Source organism: Motacilla alba, chromosome 12 (genome assembly GCF_015832195.1).
Source record: "Motacilla alba alba isolate MOTALB_02 chromosome 12, Motacilla_alba_V1.0_pri, whole genome shotgun sequence".
Lineage (NCBI taxonomy): Eukaryota > Metazoa > Chordata > Aves > Passeriformes > Motacillidae > Motacilla > Motacilla alba.
Window position 1 is genome coordinate 16,429,954 of NC_052027.1, and position 18,473 is coordinate 16,448,426.

At 45.0% G+C, this 18,473-nt stretch overlaps 1 protein-coding gene across 3 annotated transcripts in view; it reads left to right on the forward strand.

The window, feature by feature from the left end:
• Nucleotides 1-1,100: 1,100 nt before the first annotated feature.
• The window catches only part of MAPKAPK3 (MAPK activated protein kinase 3), a 53,451-nt gene continuing 36,078 nt past the window's right edge, over nucleotides 1,101-18,473 (forward strand). Inside the window, exons 1-2 of one of the 3 annotated variants that reach the window (XM_038149697.1) lie at nucleotides 1,101-1,251; nucleotides 7,811-8,160. In XM_038149697.1, coding sequence (XP_038005625.1) covers nucleotides 7,936-8,160 — 225 coding nt within the window. In that variant the 5' untranslated portion in view covers nucleotides 1,101-1,251; nucleotides 7,811-7,935. The other 2 variants (XM_038149695.1, XM_038149696.1) reach the window with 2 other exon arrangements.

Consider the following 18,473-nt stretch of genomic DNA (forward strand, 5'->3'; position numbering starts at 1 on the left):
CTTGTTTTTGAGCATTCGCAGTTTTGCGGTGTCGTTTCATGCCTTCCCTCCCCGGCGGCTCGGCATCCTCCCCGAGCTGGTGGCGCCTCTCCGGGTCGCTTGAGCAGCGGCGCAGGGCAAGGCCGTGGGGCTGGAGGAGGAAACGGGGACTGGGGCAATTTCCAGTGAAACCTGGGGAGTAGGAGGAGGGTGTGCCGCAGGGTCTGCTACTCTGGGCAGCGATTGTGTGGTTGTCACGCTGCACAGGTTGTCTTATAAGGGTTGTCTTGGTCACCCGTGAGTCTCCTGCAAATCAGCTCAGCAAAGTCTCCTGGAAAACGCCACGCTACCACCGTTTTGTCCTGCATTTATAGAACACTGTCGGCTTAAAATCAGGCAACCCACGAGGAAATATTTTGGTTTCTTTTAGGGTAATTGAACCTTTTATTATTGAACACTTTATAACAAAAGCTTGGTTGCTTTTGTCTTTTTCTGTCACGAGTTGCCACCTCTTCTCTTATTAGAGATAAGAGAGAATGAGAGTGGTCGGCCTGCCACCTCTGTTGGAGTGGGTCGAATACTTAAAAATATTAGTAATCATTGTGCCATTCAGAACATTCAGAAGTGGATGGAGCCGAGAGCAGAGGGGAAGGCAGGATGCTGATAAGGGTGAGGTTAGAAGGGTGTTCCCTTCATGGGAGTGAGCCTGAGAGCAGGCAGGCTGTGTTCGGCTTCAGGCTTTCACTCCCCACAGTTGCATTTGGCAGCTGCTCAGCTTCTTGCACACTTCCATCCGTTTTCCATCCTGAATCAGGGGCAGTGCAGTAATGAGTGCTGCTAATAATACCCAGCTATGCGAAGAGAGAGGTGCTGAAGGCCATCTGAGTATCATGAGTATCTGTCCATCCATCTAAGTACTCTAAGGGCCATCTCAAAGGGGTGGGAATGTGAGCCTGTGGACACTCCTTGACCAGTTTGCTCCGGAGCCTGACAGACTTCAGCGCACATTTCTTCTGAATGTGTGTAAATTCGCAGGGGAAGCGAGGGCTTGGCAGAGGAATTTCAATCCTCACCTTTCCTGTGCACAGCAAGCACAGCATTCAGACGATCATTCGGAGGGCCCTTTGTAGCCCTGGCTCAGGGTTGCAGAGGACACCTGCCTGCCTTTCTGTCAGTGGTGCAGCAGCACGATGGATTTGAGCAGATCTAGACTGCAGAGGTGGAAGCAGTTCTTGTCTCCGGCAAACCACAGTGAACCTGCACATTCAGAAGGTATTTAATTCGTCGTCAGCTTCGGGGGGGACGCCGAGATCCCAGCTTGGTGTGCCGGCAGGAGCGCTGCAGCCCGGCGCCGGCATTGAGGAGCTGTCTGCATCTTTTTTTCACTTAGAATTGGGCTCCATCTAGTGATCCTGGCCTGGAGGAGGCTCTTTGTGCAGGCTCTGGGCTGGGGGCTGAGCTGCCATTTGTATCTCGGGCGCAGGGAAGGCACGCTCAGTGCCGTGCAGAGGAAACATCCCCGCAGAGCGGGGTCTGCGCTGGCCGGTGCTCCCAGTACCCGCCCCGCTCTCCCGCGGTTTTCCAGCCGCACTCCCCGTGCTCGAGCCGCGCTGCTCACGGTCCTGCAGGACCCGGAGAGATGAGCATTGTCTCCAAGTAGCTGATGGGTGTGCGCAGCGATGAAAGGAGCTCGCATTTGTATTGGAAACTTCTTTAGGGGACCACCTCAAAAAAAAAAAAAAAAAAAAAAAAAAAATCAGGCTAATGCCTGGGCTGTTTTATCTAGGAAATTTGTGATCGGTTTGAAGTCAGGAGCACTCAGCAGTGCTTCATCACTCGACATGAACGTTGTGCTCGTTGGCACTCCTCGGGCACAGGGCAATGCCCCAAGAGGGGAACAGCACAGTGTGCCCGATGTGCCAGTGTCCCAGGCCCTGCACAGTCAATATAAACTGCTGCCATTCACACAAATTAGTTGTTTAAACCCAGTTTGTATTCATATAAATGGCTTTCCAGAGTACTGTCTTGAATAATAAGGACGTTACAGAGGCAGCAGCAAGAAATCTTGTTGAGTGATATAATTGAACGCTAGGCTTTAGTTGTGAAAGGTATTAAAGAAAGCTCAAAGCTCGCAATAAAGCCAGGGAAGAAAATCCAGAAATAGTGAGGCAGTAAGTCCCTCAGGAAAGTTCACTGACACAACAGCACCATCTGCTGCTAAATGCGTGCTTGGGAAAACCGGTGGCCAGAGTCCCTTCCCACTGCGGGTGTTCTACGACTTCTGCTGGGCATTTGGACATTCCTGTGATCTTGTAGAGTTGGTGTAAATGAAAAGTGACGTCCAGAATCGTAACTCTTGAGAGGGATCTGTGTGCCTGGGGAGATTCACCTTCACCAGTAGCTTGAAAGACTGAAAGTAAGTCACCCCTTTGGTCACTGCCTGGCCCTTACCCTGAGCTGTAGTGTAACAAACCTCACTGAGTGACCCAACATGACCAATAACAAGCAGCTGTTCCCTGTTTAGAGGGGCCAGCTCGTTATTCGAGTAGGACACACCAATTCCTGTAACCAACAACAGGTGGTGCATTTAATGTTGTGGTTTTGATTTCCCAACGTGGTGAGTAACAATGGAGGAGTCTCCAGGGTGTGGGTGAGCTGTGCTATGGATACAGGGACATCTGAGCTGGCTCCGTGAGAAGCAGGATGTGCAGAAAGGAATGGGTTTTATTTCAAGCTGTGAAAAAATACCCTGGGTTATTATAAGGAGCTCAGCATATTTGTTGTCCTGAGGCTTGTGGGACATGGTGACCTAGAAGGTGATGACAGTGTGGCATCTGTCAGGAGTTTTTGCTGCTTGATTTGAATGCTGCAAAAATTATATTCTTGAGTGATCTGGAAGGCCACCCCAGGACTACCAGGTAATGCTGTCATACCCATTAGTTGCAGGATGTTTCAGTGAAAGAGATTAATTTCTTCTGCTCCACTGCAGCATAAAATGAAGCACCATCTCCTGTGGGCAGATTAGAAGGTTTTTTTGCTTTTGATTTATGATTCTTCTGTGGAAAAAAAATGTATCTTTTTTCATATCTGCTGAAAGGGAAATATCCATCTGGTATCTCTTTGACTCCCCTATGAAGAAACTCTGAGGAACATAGATTGAGCCCCCCAAAACTCCTCAAGGACCAAGACAAGCTACCTGTAATAGGGTGTATGAAGCCAGGCATAAAAAAAGCAGCTTTTCTATCCTTGTCTGTATTTCTATAGGAAAATACCTGCTATATGCTAACATGAAGGAATTAATCTTGAAGAACGAAGTCAGGTACCAGGACAGGCTCTTCAGAGGCTGAGAGTGGTGTTCTTGAGGCTTGTTTCCTTAACTAGAAGTTGCTTCATAGCCAGAATTTTAATTCCTCCTGGAAACCATGCTGTAATCCCATGGACGCAAGGACAGAGGGTGTTGAGAATAAAAGAGAAGTTGTTCTAGCAACAAAGCATCGGTAAAGATCATTGCCTATGAAAGAGCTTTATAAACCTGGTTTTGTGTCAGCCAGGAGAGAAAAGAGCCAGGCTGTTTGCTGATGAGCTTTTTGAGTTTGTTTTTTTTTCATGTCTTTTTGATAAGTCTGAGACAGACACCTCCAGAGCAGAGCCAAAAGACAAGTGAAAAACCATACATATAGTTTGTGTTTCAGACCACTGTGTACATGACAGTCTAAACTAAAGATCCTACAAGAGACTGCTTTTGTTCTCCTTCATATCAAAATGCTACTCTGTAGAGCTGCCCTTTCTTTCTTTTAATATCACAGATGCAGTTTCTGAAGAACTTCCTGGGGGATTTAATAAGGTTGTTGCAACCGCCCAACCAGACAAAGCCGTGTCCTCACTTCAACCTGACAGCAGAGAGGATTTTCTCTTTGGTGACATCTGTATAATGCATCCCGTGAGTGTGGATTTCTCATAACAGCAGAAAAAAAATAGAGAGCTGTTACTCAGACAAAGCAAAGTTTCAGAAAAACAAGTCACTAGTTTTCAGCAGATAATTTCTTTATCACAGCTGTTTCCATGAGACATTGCTATCAAAGGGCTGACCACCAAGCAAATCACTTTTGTGTATAAGGAAACTGAGATACCTGTACCATTCAGGTATCACTCCTCAAGATCTGCCATCCCTCAGAGAACATTTGATGATGTCAGCTTTCACTCTTCAGGTGAAAGTAAATTCAGCTCCTTTTATTTTTATTAGGAAATGACACATTTGAAAGTCCGAAATGTCTTTGATCCCAGGTATTGAATTGCTACAGCCCAACAAAGAGGCAGTGAAAATACCCAGTGAAATAGCCAAAATTAACCTTCTCTGTTTAAACAGAGTGGTGCTGTCTGCCTGTAAAGCAGGTATCTGTGATATTGAAAACATGATAAAATCAGAGAGAACATATCCAAACTGTGTGCTGGCTAAAATAAAAAGCTTTACCAGGTTAAGACAGTGTTTAGAGGAAAGGGATTGCTGCCCCTAAGCTTATTGAAAGAAGAGGACCTTAATATTTGCTGTTTTCTCCTACAAGTTGTTTTTTATTTTGGGACAAAGCAGGCATAACTGAGCTACACCAAATTCTCTTTTGAAATTTAAGTTGCTCTATGTTGTGGCTGTTGGGCTCTTCTGGTAAAAATAGGATTAATGTTTAATTTACAGTGTTAGGGATTTTTGTGAAGATGAAAGAACTTTTACTGTAGTGGGCTCTTAGCCTGTAATAGTACTATTCTAGGGGGGTTTTAAACTTCAAAAAGCAAACATCAATAAATAAATAAAAACATCTGTTTGAGTGAAAAACATCCCCTGGCTCAAGGAGCTCAGTGGGCCTGTCAGTGTATTCTCCACCAGCATCTCCAGAGGATGCTAATGGAGCTCCACCTGCCACGAGCACCAAGAGAGGCTTCAGGAGCTGCTGTTTATTTTGGGGTCATCCTTGTGTAGAGGCAGGCTGTCTGATACTTGGGCTGATGCTAGAAAGGCTTTTTAGGAGTTTATGGCGGTTGAAATTAGCAGAGGGTTGAAGTAAGGCCTTACTAACCATGACTCATATTGGGGTTTTAGGTGTTTTGCCCTGTTTAAGCTTTTTACTGGTTGCTGGTAAAATGATGAGCTTTGCCAAGAGCATATCCAGGCACCATCAGGTGGTGAACCCAAACAAGCTTTTCATCCAGTGAGATGCTCCTCTGACTTCAAAAACGCAGTTTTTATTGTCCCAGTTTAACTCTTCTCATCAGGAGATGGCTCATAACTGAGACATGTAGAATCAACTAATTTCACGCATCCTGTCTCATTCCCTCATCTTTCCTCCTTGCTTTCCATGCACAGCAAATTTTTTTAAAAACTCATTCTTGTAATAGTTAGAGTCATAGTTTCTTAATGAAATTCCTTACTTCTGACACACTCTAGAAAATAGCAACCCCTCCAGTAGACATCTGCTTGGAATTTTTGCAACATTTAATATTTCTTAGAATAGAGCCATAAATTGCCTTCTACCAGCTTCAATGTGCTAGTCAGTGTAACTCCTGCCTGCTTTGGGCAGCCGTAGGCTTTGGGGTGAGAGTTACAGGGAAAGATCCAAAGCAGGGCCAGGAATGGGAGCTACAGATGTGAGCAAGGGTGTGAGCAAGTATGGTTTTCAAAATAAAAAATGCAGAAGAGAGTGGAGAGCTTTAGAAGTTTTCTGAAGGGTCTGGCCCCCAGTGACTGAGTGCGGAGAAAAGAACTAATAGTTACCTGTTGCAAAGAGAAGGAGGCTACCATCCAGGACAAACAGAAAAGCAAAGACAGGCAGAAGGCATGGGAAGGAAAATCAGAGCAAGCTGGTGACCACAGAACCATGTCATTGAAGGTTTGCAACCTGGGAGCTCACAGTTACAGATACATTTCTCTGAGACTACCGCGGTGGGAGGTGATGCAGACTAAGACGGCTGACAGCTAAACCTGAAAAGATTGGAAATAGCTGTTTTCCTCAGGGATTTGATTAGCTCAGAATAAGTGAACTGAATGAGGGGACCAGGCCCTCCAGCAGCTGAACTGCTGAAAGCCTGGAAGGGAAACCTGAGGCAGAATAGCTGTAGCATCACATCACATGGTGATGTACTGCAGATCTGCATCCTGCTAAGTTGAACTACTTTTTATTCCTTGGAGAAAGGGCTCATTAGCCCTTTTAATTATTTTCCTATCTGCTAGAACTCCAGATGCCATTATGTTACGTAAAATGACAAATGTATTTTTAACTTGTAAAGCATGTGAACTTTAAGCTCCTTCCAGTGATACGAATACAGCTCCATTTCGATGCATGACTCATCTTCACATGTAGGGAAAAAAGCTCAGCATTTCACATCCCTGGAACCACACTGTGCACCAGTGATGAGCGACAGTTGCTGTGGGAACCATCTCTTTTAGTATCCTGACTGTGCATCCGAAAGTGCCGAGAAACACTGACCGCGTCTTTGGTCGCGTTTAGTGACTGCATTAAGTGAGAGCACCCTTTCGGCAGCCAAGCGCCTGAAGGATCACTGCCCGCTATCGCGTCTCCTTGCAACAGCCGGTTTAACACAGGGTTTGGAGCGAACGTGGCGATTGTCCCCGTTCCTTCCCCGAGGAGCCATCGCGGGAAGGGCCGGCGGTGCCACCGCGCGGGCGCGCTGCGGTACCAGCCCGGAGCCGGAGCCGCCGCGGCCGCCGCAGCCTCATTTCCCCCCTCTGTCAGGGCCGCTTACCCCAATAAATTAATATCGTGCCTTAAATCACCGCCCTAGATCACCTTAAAACCACCGCGGGGGTTGTTCCCCACCAGGGTTGTCCAGGGGAGCCCGAGCAGTGGAACCTGAACACGAGGCAGCTCCCGCTCCCCGCTCGGGCCCGGCCCGCTCCGGGCCGTTGTCGGGCTCGGGCCGGTCCCGCCGCCGGCAGCCCGGCGCGGCTCGGGGCGGGAAGGCGGCGCGCACCTGCCCGGGGCGGCGGGGCGGACCCAGGCAGAGCCCGCCTTCCCCGAGCCGCTCCGGGAAGCCTCGGCTGGGGCCGCGCCGCCACAGGCAGGTAATCGAGCTCCGGCGTGGAGCTGCCCCCGCCCGGCTCCCGCCGCCGCCACCCCCGGCTCTCCCGGCTTCGCCTCAGGGCTTTCCCGCCCTCCGCCGCCGCCTCAGCGCGGGGGGCTGAGCGAGCGGCCCCTCTGCTCGTGGTAACGGGGCTGCTGGCACCGGGACCCGCCCCGGGGATCCCCCTCAAGTCCCCAGCGGGACCCTCTCGGCTTTGGGAGCCACGCCTCGGCATCTCCACGGACTTCAGTTTTTGGGAGGTTTGGTGGTCCCTGCCCCCAGCATGTGGACCCAGGCAATTAAAGCACAGTCCCAGGGTTCGGTGCCTGCCCAGGCAGTGCCACTCTGGGGTTCAGTGCAGGTATTCGTGGTTCTCTTGCGTAATTTGGGAGTGTCGGGATGAAGCAGGGGACCATTGTGAGGATTTCTACATAAAACATTGAGGCAACAAGTGGTTGATGAGGGTTTGTGAGCTCGAAGCTCTGTTCTGTTGTACAGAGCTTAGCTGTGGTGTTACTCCAAGACTCAGCAGTTACTCAGTTACTTTTTGTTGCAGTAAAAGCAGTGATTTATACCTGCAGACTAAGAGCTGTGTGTACTGGAAGTGGGGTTACAGGTCTGTAAAGCTCAAGTGTGCTTTCCTGAGGTGACCCTTCACTTCTGTTCTCTCTGGCACCTGGTCATCTTGTTAAGAGAAAAGCGGTGAGATGGGACAATTAGTTGACATCAATTTCTAACACTTGTTTACATTTTTACTCAGGACTAAATGGCGAGCAAATGGACTGCTTGAAGCACTGGGTTTGATTGCTTAACAGAAGGGGCTCTGCTGAGGATACCCCACAGGAATCTGTTGGGTATCTCTGTCATCCCAGACTCTTCCCTGAAATGGAACAAAGTGAAGGTGAACAGGAATCCCAGGCAGAGAGTCACGTGGAGAGCAAGAGCAGCGTGAAAGCCTTGCCTGGGGGAACAGCCCATGTCAAACTAGAGATAAAAAAACATGCAGTTACAGACGACTACAAACTCTCCAAACGTGTGCTAGGGTTGGGAGTCAATGGCAAAGTACTGGAGTGTTTCAACAAGGAGACAGGCCAGAAATGTGCTTTGAAGGTATGTGTTTTGCCTTTTTTTCCTTATTTATGGTTTGGAGGCCAAAGTTCGTTCCCTGTAAAAGCTATTTCTTCTGTTCTTACCTTTCTCAAAGAGCGATGCGTGAAGAATCTGAATATGTGGAAACATTTGCTATCACAACACTGGAGTCCCAGTTGAGCCTTTTCCAGAATATTCTGTGTAGTTTCCAGAATAACGTTATCAGCTGTGAAATTCTCGTGTTCATATTTAAAAGACAAGAAAGCGGGGGTGAGAACCGTGTCTTGGTGTGTTCTGGGAGAAAACTTGCTAGATTTTGAATGAACATATTACGCACTAATCACGAAGGAAACTATTTTGGATCTTGTGCAGTGAATAGGCCTAAGCTGTGAAATACTTAAATGTTCATTGATCTTCAGTCTTTCCTCTGTTTGAAGATTTTTCTTAAGGAGCATTTCTAGTTGTTCATTTATTTTCCTGCTTTATTTTTGCGATCAATTTACCTAAGGATATTTCCTGGGAAAGCACCAATAACACCAGTATGGCAAGTGAGTTTAGTAGGTATTTATGGCAGTAAGTACCACTTAAATAAATGGAGCAATAACCATTCATTAGAGAGCATAAAGCTTACTTGCCTTTTGTTCTGCAGCTTTTAAACTTGAAAATTTCCTTGGTGCTCTTAAACCACGTTATTTGGAAAAAGAGCAGCCTAAATGAGAACCAGGATAGTTCACTACCAGAAGACTAAAAGCAGCTGAAGTAATTGTCAGGAGAATTTCTTACAGGTATTACAGACTGTTTCCTGGTGATAATCTGATGGGTCCAGGAGGCTCTCAGGTATCCTGCCTTTCCCTATTCATACTCCATGTGTGCTGGGAGCACAGTGGATCTGCCAGTGGTCAGCTGGAGGCTCTGCCAAGGCCTGGAGATGGTCTCCAGCAAACAGAACTGCTGTCCCCAACAATGTCTTTGCATTGTGATAGAGAATCCTGGAAATATCTGGCGGCTTTGGATACTGGAAAAAAATTAATAGAGGAACTAGCAAAGCTTATAATACAATAATTTGCTGATTAATTCACGTGTTTCCAACACTCTGATGTAGTTTATCACACTCTTTTGTATTAGCTTCACGTAGCTAACAGAAGTTTATCATAGGGAAACTGGAGGTTTTGACAACACACTGCAGGTACTGGGGTTTTGCACCTGCCATGGGGAGTGTCACATCTTTGCATCTCTGAGATGATCCATTAATCAGGTCCTACTGGAGTGCTAGCAACATTAATTTCTAAATTTAGCATTCTGTGATGAAGGATGAGTTAATGCTGAAGCTGATCTGCTGTTTCTGAAGAGTTCAGTGGCTTTGTCACTGGTTAGAGATCATTCACACTTCAAAGGGTTTGCAGTCATAAGGGCTGGAAGCATTTTAAAACAGAAGTTGCCTTTCCAGAGGGCAATCCAGTAGCAACAAGTATCAGTTCCAGTGCAAATTTTGTAGCTCTGGAATGAAGTTGGAAACATATTCCAATGTATGTTAGCATCTGGAAACTACTTTTTTATTTTAGCCCTCAGAGTTGGGGAGAGGGAGAAGAGAATGGAAATTGCTGTGCCCTGATAGAATGTCTTCTGCTTGATGGGTTGGAGGAACCTATGGTGGAGTCTTTAATACCTGTTGTGTTTAGCACTGGTTGAGCTGGCTGGTTTTTTTTTTTTTAACTTTTAGTATATATTAAGGAGCAAAGTTCCACTTCCCCAGTCATTGCAGGTCAGCAATAGCTGATGTATCACTGAACTTACCCTGTAAATGTGTTGGTCATCCTGTTTCCCATCCAGCTGTGCAATGTGTGCACTTTTCTTCTGAGCAGGACAGAAGGATGGCAGCAATATTAAGATGTTTATAAGTTCTCCGGGGAGTTTGAATGGCAGATAATAGTTTGCTGCTCGCATGTGTGCATTTCTCATCGTTATGGGTTTAAGTGCTGAATAAAAAGTTAAACATGCAATTAAGTAAAACTGCCAGCAGCCCAGAGAGAATCCGCTGCTCTCTGCAAAGATGGTCTAGTGAGAAGATTACCCAACAAGGAGGGATAAAAACTCTGCTTGGTTAATTTGCAAGAATAGAAAGATCTTTTCCCAGCCCTGAAGATATTTGCACGAATGAAAATATTCAGAGGAAGTTTTTCCTTTGTTTCTTGTAAAACCTGAACTGGGCCACACAAGTCCCAAACCTGCTCCAGATGACAGTTCAGAGCAAATCATCCAGTCAAAACAGTTATGTAAAAGGGACAAGAAGCTTAGGGAAAACATTCAGAAACAGCTTCACAGCAGAATTCTCTGTGTAGGGACAACAGGGCCTTGCCACTGCTCGTTCTTCTCAGGTGTGATGGCAGGGTTATCATTCACTTACAGGAATAGAAAGTGGAGACTGATGAAGCTGTTACAGAGCAAACCCAACTGGTATGACAGGTAAAGAGAAATGGAAAGACTGAGTTGCAAGCTGAACATGAAAAAAGGGATGCTGGATGGATTTTTTTCCTGGAGGTTGCTTGCACATATCCATTGAGATTTATGTATATTTGTGGACAAATACTTCAGGCATGAGAGTGCTTGCTGTAACCTGCTCCTGGGAAAGGAAGAACATCACTCCTGCTGCTGAAGATAAAGTGTAATAGGCTGTTCCCCTTCACATCAAACTTGCCCATTAAAGCAGCTCCTGACTGGGCAGATCACACTGCTTTCTGCCTGCAGGTTTTCTTTTAAATGGGAACAGAGCCAGCACAGCCAGGGTCTGGATACAAATTACTCAATGGAAGGAATTTTAGCAGAGGTACTCAAGAGGAGAGGGCTTGAACAAGCAAAAATATTCATCCCCAGAGCCATACATCAGTCAAGTACTTCATGCTGTAATTGGGAGGTCCCTGTTGTTGTTGTTGTTAGTCCATATCCATAATTGGAACAGGTTAGAATTTCACTGATCATTTTGGAGTGGGAAAACACAAGACATCCTTTTGGAGATACTGCAGGGTTTTGGTTATTTTCCTAAAATACTGTGTAGCTTAGTTTACTCTGCTTGGCATTGTGATTTGCTGCCCAGTTTACAATGTGCTGTCAGCTTTGTTCCTGTTAAATTGAAATGCCACAGGCATTGCTGTCCTGCTCCAGAAAATCTCATCTGGTTTCTCACTTAGACACATAATGACATTTTGGCTGAGCAGCACTGTTTCCAAATAGTGAGAACACGAGGATTTAGAAAAGTAGAAGCTAAACAAAACTGCTGTGCAGGACTGTGGCCTTCTAGAAGGCAGCTATGTTTTGGTCTCTGTCTCCCTTACAAATAGAAAAGCTTCTCAGATCTCTTTCCATAGTTGATCCAGAAATAGCTGTCAAGTGAAGTCTAGTCACTCTTCTATTTTTATCTCCTCTCTGCCAGCCTGCCCCCTTCTGTTCACTTTACCTTTTGGGGCTTTAGGGCAAGTTTAACCTCCACTTCTTTAACACTGCCATCAGCCCCAGTGTTCTCTGCTGGTGTTTGCACTCCTCACTGTTTTTAGGGAGAGGAGGAAACCAAAATAGCTGGTTACCTGTGGGGATAAATGTGAAGTCCTGGGACTTGCCTTCCATGAAAAAAAACCCAACCTACAGCTCCTTGTTCTTTCTTTCCTTCTCCCTCATTTCTTTTTTTGGCACAAATTCCTGCCAAGTGGTGTCACAATAATATCTCAATGTATTTGATGATCTTTATTTTTGTGGAAGATGGTAGGAAGGGCTCAGAGCTGGAATTAAGAAATAATAAGAATAGAGAGAACAGAGGGGTAGAGAGCCTCCTGCAGGGTATTGGGGCTTCTCTGCATCTGCAGCTTCAGGATTTTGGTGGATGTTTCAGGATGTAAAAACAGTGTTAGACATCATTGCCATACTATTTATCTTCAGTAAACAGATGGTGCTTCTCTCCAGAAGAAAAGGAAGGACAATTCAGGCATAGCCACAAAACAAAGACCCTTGGAACTTCAGGAAAGCTGAGTACCTTGGTTATGGGTGCATTGGCACTTTTGGGATGAGTAACTCCTGAGTAGCAGTGGTAAAATGCTTCTCCCCTAAGCACCGGGCACATGCCCTGTGTACTGCAGATGCCTCCAGCCACCCAACCCTTCCAGGTTCAGGTGGAGGGTGTATGAATGGACCTGCTACTTCATGGAATTGTTTAGGTTGGGAAAAAGCCTTAAAGATCAGGTCCAACCATTAACCCAGCACTTCCAAACCCACCACTGAACCGTGTCCCCAAGTACCACATCTACACACAGACCTTATCCTCTGGAATAAACAGTGAGCTAAGCCATGCCCTGCCTCATGGAAAATGTGTTGTGCTGCTGAATGCCAGCAGAAAAGTGACTGTAACTTGCTGATTTGAAGACAAACAGGCATTGCCCAAATGTTAAATAAAGCAAAAAGCAAACACAAAATTGAACACTGTCCTTGCCTTTTAGGTTTGAGGAATGTTAAGTGAATGATAGAAATTATAATTGTAGAGTAGGAGTCTCTGCTGCTACGCATAAGAGTATTAGCATAACTTTCTTCTCAGAAGGAAAGAAAACAGGTAATGGAGAAAAAAAAATTGCAAAATAAGTCCTTCCCAAAATTATTCTTGGGACCTGCACACAGGACTGTCTAGAGAATGTTGTTCTGCTTTCCATAGGAGAGTTGCTGTGGACAGAGACAGGCGTTCTGCCTCAGTTTCATTTAGTCTCGAGCTATGTTTCTGTCTCCCACTCAATTCTAATGTTTCTGATTACGTTAAATAGCTCTGCAAAAGCTATTATTGGGACAGTCTGTTTCCAGTTAGTTTACCCTGAAGCTAGGTCATGATTGCTCACAAACAGGAGACTGTACAGTCCAAAGTATTTGTTTTGCAAATTATCTAAATAGCTGGTGCTTGTAAAATACCCTGCTTGCTGCCCGAAGTAAGATGATGACCAAGGAAAATGATGCAGCAGTGGAGAAAGCACTGCACACAGTAAAAGTGAAGGTTATTTTAGGCTGATGATTGTTAACATTTCCTATTCTACAAGCAATCTTCTTAGATGCTGCAGATTGCATTTTTAGAAGAGAATTATGCCAGATTAGGAATGAAACATTTCAACATTTTTGGCACAAGGAAGAATAATGGTGTGCTAAGCTTAGAACTGTGATGACAGTTTGGGGAACCAAGTAGAATGGTTGGTTCGGTTTTATCCAGGGTGAAGCAGCTCTTCTGGAATGATTGTGTGTTTCTGGAGGAAATCAGCACTTCCTGGTGAAGTATTCTGTCGTTCCCTCTTACCTACCGTGTTTCCTGCAGAGTGTTTATGCTGGTTCATCTCATGCTACAGCAAATTCAGTGTCAGTAACACAGCTTAGTCTGAGTATCAGAGTCCGGGAGCTGTGCTGTAGATCAAAACTGGGTACAGCCCAGAATGAATAGGAGTTCAGAAGAGTTCTAGTGAAATAGCAGCCCTGACTACAGAGGAGTGCCTAAAATATGGATAGCATCAGACCCGTCCTTGAATTTTATCCTTCAGTGCCAATCTTGGTGACTATTATGTAAATATGCATAAAATACCTAAAATAACTTCCAGTCGATTAAAAAGTGGGTCGTTTCTACTGCTACAAGGATTGTTTTTAAACCAGTGAGTCATTCAAGACCAGAGTCTTTGAGCACTTTGTACTTATTGGGGCCAGACTGGCGCCTTTCAAAGTGTCAGTTGGACTAGTTAATTTTTAAAAAACGAGGACTTCTCCATTTACTTTGAAGATCTGACATTCTTGACTGGTCTGCTCTTTATTTGAAATATAGCAAATAATTAAAAAAATAAAAAGATGGCCTCCGTCTGAAATAATGAAACCATACGTAATAAATTTATTTTTTCCAATGGCAATTAATTAAGCCTCAGAAGCAGAAACAGAAAGCCAAATGCTATAAACCATTAAGTCATCTTGAAAAAGCAAGACTGTGTTGATGCTACTTTGCACCTTCTCTGTTCTCCCCCAGTCTCTCAGCAAGCTGGCACACGTTATAGCCTGACTTGCGCGGCAGCAAAGCTCGGGAAGATCAAGGCGTGTTCCCCGCCCTGCCAGGTTCAAAGACCCGATAAAGTTCCAGATAAGTGTCTTACTGCAGCTGCGGGGAAGGTGCTGAAAGCAGAGCACGTGTGTGCCTCGGTCAGGCACCGCTGATCGCCTGACACCCTCCTCGGCCTGGAAGGTGCTTCTCTGTCTCCCCCTCCTCGCTTTAGAGTAGAAATCCTCCCGTGCCGTTTAACCAAAGGAAAACCTCGCTGATTTGAGCTAGTGGGAGTCTCGTTACAGGTAACTGGATCTTGCAAATCAGCTTAAGTGCAAAGGAGCAAGATGGAAGAATTTTAAACTTAATTTACAACACAAGTGTACTTCAGGTGTATTTACTTATGGTCATATCACGTAGAGAGATTCCCAGATTGGAAAAACCTGATAACATTTGGGAAGAATCAGGTCCACACCTGAATGTCAAGGCTCACACACATCCCTTTTTCCTTAGTGTGTTTTCCTCTGTCTGTGGTAGCACCCTGTGTTAAGAGTGGCCTGGCCTGAGAATGAATGGCTTCTTGTTGTCTTTTGTGCCAGCTCAGTTTCAGCAGGAAGCAGAGATATGTTCATGCTGTGATAAATTCATGGGAAGCGCAGAGAAAGAAGGTGTCACCGTTATTGGGAGCAAGAGCCAAAGCGAATTTGAGGAAATTAGTGGATTAATATCTTTTCTATGAAGAGTGTTCTGATTTAATCCCTTCACTGTATACAGTGATTTGTTTTTTCTTTTAAAAAATGATACAATCTTTGATTTATTTACACCATCATGCAGCATTTTGCATCCATAAAAATTTTTGCAGTTGGTCTTTGCTTGACCCTGAAGAAGTTCCCATTTCTCATGACCCCAATATGTTTCCCTGCTTCGGTTTTCCATGATAAAAGTGCCTTTAGAACAGCAGACTTCAGGATGGTGTGTAATATTCTATTAGCACCAGAACAGCTGTCTGCAGAGCTTTGTGTCTCTTGGTCCTGCAGAGTTGTGTGCAGTCCATGTGGCTCTTGCACTCTCCGAAGACACAGCGACACTGAGGGGAAGGGAAGTGGCAGGGATGTGGCCAGTGCTGGAGGTGGAGGGTAGATGACCTGCTTAACTAATTGGAAAACCGTGAGAACTTCTTTCCATCAGCAGCAGTGAAAGCTGGTGGTGTGGTCTGTCTGGATTAGGGTGTATAAACTGCAGGGATTGTGGTATTTTACACAGACTTCCTAAGTACTTAAGATGATTCAAAGCTCCGTAAATGAGATTAAGCTGTAACGCTGCAGCATTTTAATACCTCGGGAGTGAAGGGGAGAGGATTCTTGCTCAGCATGTAAATCATGAGTGGCCTCCGAGTTCCTGAATCTTTGTGATACCTGGCATTTTGCACTGGAGCTTTCGTGGCCTGTTTTAAGAAAAACCCCAAATATTAGATTTGTATAAAAGTTAACTTTTCCTCCAGAGAAGTTTGCTTGATGAATTTGTTTTTAAAAACCCCAAAAACCAAACAAATCACTCTGAGTGTGCCATCTTTATGAGTAATTTCAGATGATCTGGATAAGAAGCCAGTCTTATTGAAGTTGCACTGTGCACAGATCTTAAGTCTTGCCAGTTCAAACTCTGGCTCTTGTCCATGGGCTTTTTCCCAGGATTTTTTTTTTTGAATACTCTCTTAAGGATGCTGGCATTCCAAGTAACAGGCCCTAAAGCAGCTCCTGGGATCTGAGTCAACAAGGGCTGAGGACAGATTTATTGAGACTGTTGTAAGGGGAGAAATCAGGAAAAAAAATTGACTGTTTATGGGTTTTTTGGATGGCATTTCTGAGATATATTAATGGTTTGGGAATGGCAGGGCGTGGAGCAGCTCATGATCTCGGCAGCCAGGCCTGGGTTCTGCTGAGGTTTTGGCTGGGTGTTTTGCCCAGGTGTGAGTCAGCCTGGGCCTTGCGAAAGCCCTTCAGTGCTGGTTTGCACCAGCCTTGCCTTCTGTTGTACTGTGGGGTGGGGTTGGGCGTAGTTTTGTTTTCAAAGGAGAGCTGTTTAAAACTGGATAGGGAGCAGCTGCCTCACACACCTGTGTTCTGTGTTGGACTCCTGTGTACTCCTTAGCCCTGAATCTGCCATATATTTCAGGGATGAAATGTCCTCAGAATCCCTTTCCAGTGCCGCAAGGCCTGTCATTTGCCAGCGTTGTCCCTGCTTGTTGTTCTAACACTGAGAAATACTCCCCTTTACTTGCTTAATTTTTAACCAAAATTGTATTTATTTTTCGCGTAAAGGATTAATTTCTCTCAGGGCCTTATTGCATTTTCCCACATGTTGCTTTTAGTCAATGTGGCTTTGTCAGAGGCAGTCTGGTTTCCACAGCAACGAGTTGTTAGCACCAAAGATGTCAGAGATCCAAGGTAGGGAGGGGAGGGGGCTGCATTTTCTGGCTCAGCTGCTGTGCCACGGTACCGGCCTTGCTGCAGCCACGCTACAGCACAACGTCCCCATTGTCTTGGTGAAGAGTAAAAGCCTTTCATTTTGTTCTACTCTTCCCTTTCCAATCAATTTACAGTCAAAATTTGACACTTGGGAGGTAGATGGGGCTTGATGGTTCCTTGATGCTCTGAAGCTTCCTGTTCTTTCAAGCCTCTGTTGTAAGGGCGCTGCTGTGTCCTCTGCTTTTTAAGGAGTTTTTCTGTGGACAAAATAGGGCTTTTGCATACATACAAACCCTGTAGCAGTAAGTTTGTGATAAACGGGAGCAGGGCACTGTTCTTTCTGACCCATGTTCAATGTCTGTGTGTGAAAGATAACACAAAAAATTGTCAATCCTTTCACCTTGCCCAGTAATGTGAAACCTGCTCCAATTAAACCTGCTTGGTTGGGTTTTCCAAGGCACCCATTTCCTTAGGGTGGGAACTGAGCCTCGCTGCTATTGACCTTGGAATATTGCAGTATTTAAAAGGAATTTCTAAAACACAGTTAACCTGTGAAATTCATTGCCCCAGGAGCTGAGAGGTTGTGATGCTGTGGAGATCTTGAAAGAAAACAGAGCTTCTCTGAGCATTTCAAATGTGAAGAACCCCCCCTGTAGTTTTAATATACTGTACAAATTTAGCTGTGATCTTCCAGATCCTGTTGTTACAACTGATAAACACAAAACTGTCAGGATAAATAATGAAACTTTGAGCTTCAGGAGGCATATTATTGTTTCTCTTGTGTTAAATGTCCTGCTGCTTCAGGGGTACAATATCCTCCTGTGTAAGGAGAGGGAAACGGAGCTGTGGCCTCAGCTCTGCTGGTGGCTGTGCCTCTGGGTAATTGTCCATCCCTTGCACAGTAGTTTCATGTTAAGGGTGTGTCTTCCTGGGCAGCTTGTACTTGTCCAAACCTGGGTGTAAACATAAGGTGAAATACATTTTTTGCAACAGCTATTCATATTTAGATCCTTTTTTTCCCCCCTTTCTTCTGAAGGGCAGGGAGGAAGGTGCTTTATGAGACTTGGCCTGTGGAAATACAAACAGTGTAATGCTATTGAAAATTCCTTTCAGACACATTCTGCTTCTTATTTTCACATTTAATATGAATTAGGATAAAACCCAACTGCTAAAGACAGTTAAATCCAGAAGCTGAAACTTCAAACATGAGTAGTTAATACTTTAGACTGGCTTAAATATATGATGAAATCATGCACCCCAATGTAGGATTTTATTCAATTTTTGCATGTCTGCTATTGACTTTTAAAGGCTAAGCTTTGTATCTGGAACTTGGAATAGAATTGCAGACTACTTTGGAAGCTGGTTGTATCCTTACTCTTCATTTTAGTTTCTTAACAAGTATCTGGCTTTGCATCAGATTTGGAGGTACATAAGTCATGCTTACAAAGGGCAAAATATCTGCATAGCTGTCTTGTGTACTGGAATTAGGTGGTTTTCCAGGTTTATCATGTTTAGTTGGGAGGGTTTAAAGTTGATTTTTTTTTAATGTTTGAAAACATACAAAGTAGCATCTCCTAAGATTGCTGGCACCAGGGTGCAGGAAATCAGACTGTCAAAGTGAGAGTGGCACATGGGTAAAGGTCAATTAATTTAAAAACAGTCCCAGTTCTGGTGGGTTGGTATCAAGTAGAACTTCTCTCTAGTCTCTCAGCCCTGTAATAACTTTTCCTGGTGTTGAGATGCTGTTGTTCAAGGCCTTGTGAAGGTGAAGGGAATGTGAGGGTGACTTTCCTTTCCAGCTGGATCTCAAACCCTGCTTGCCAGGGTGTCTGTGT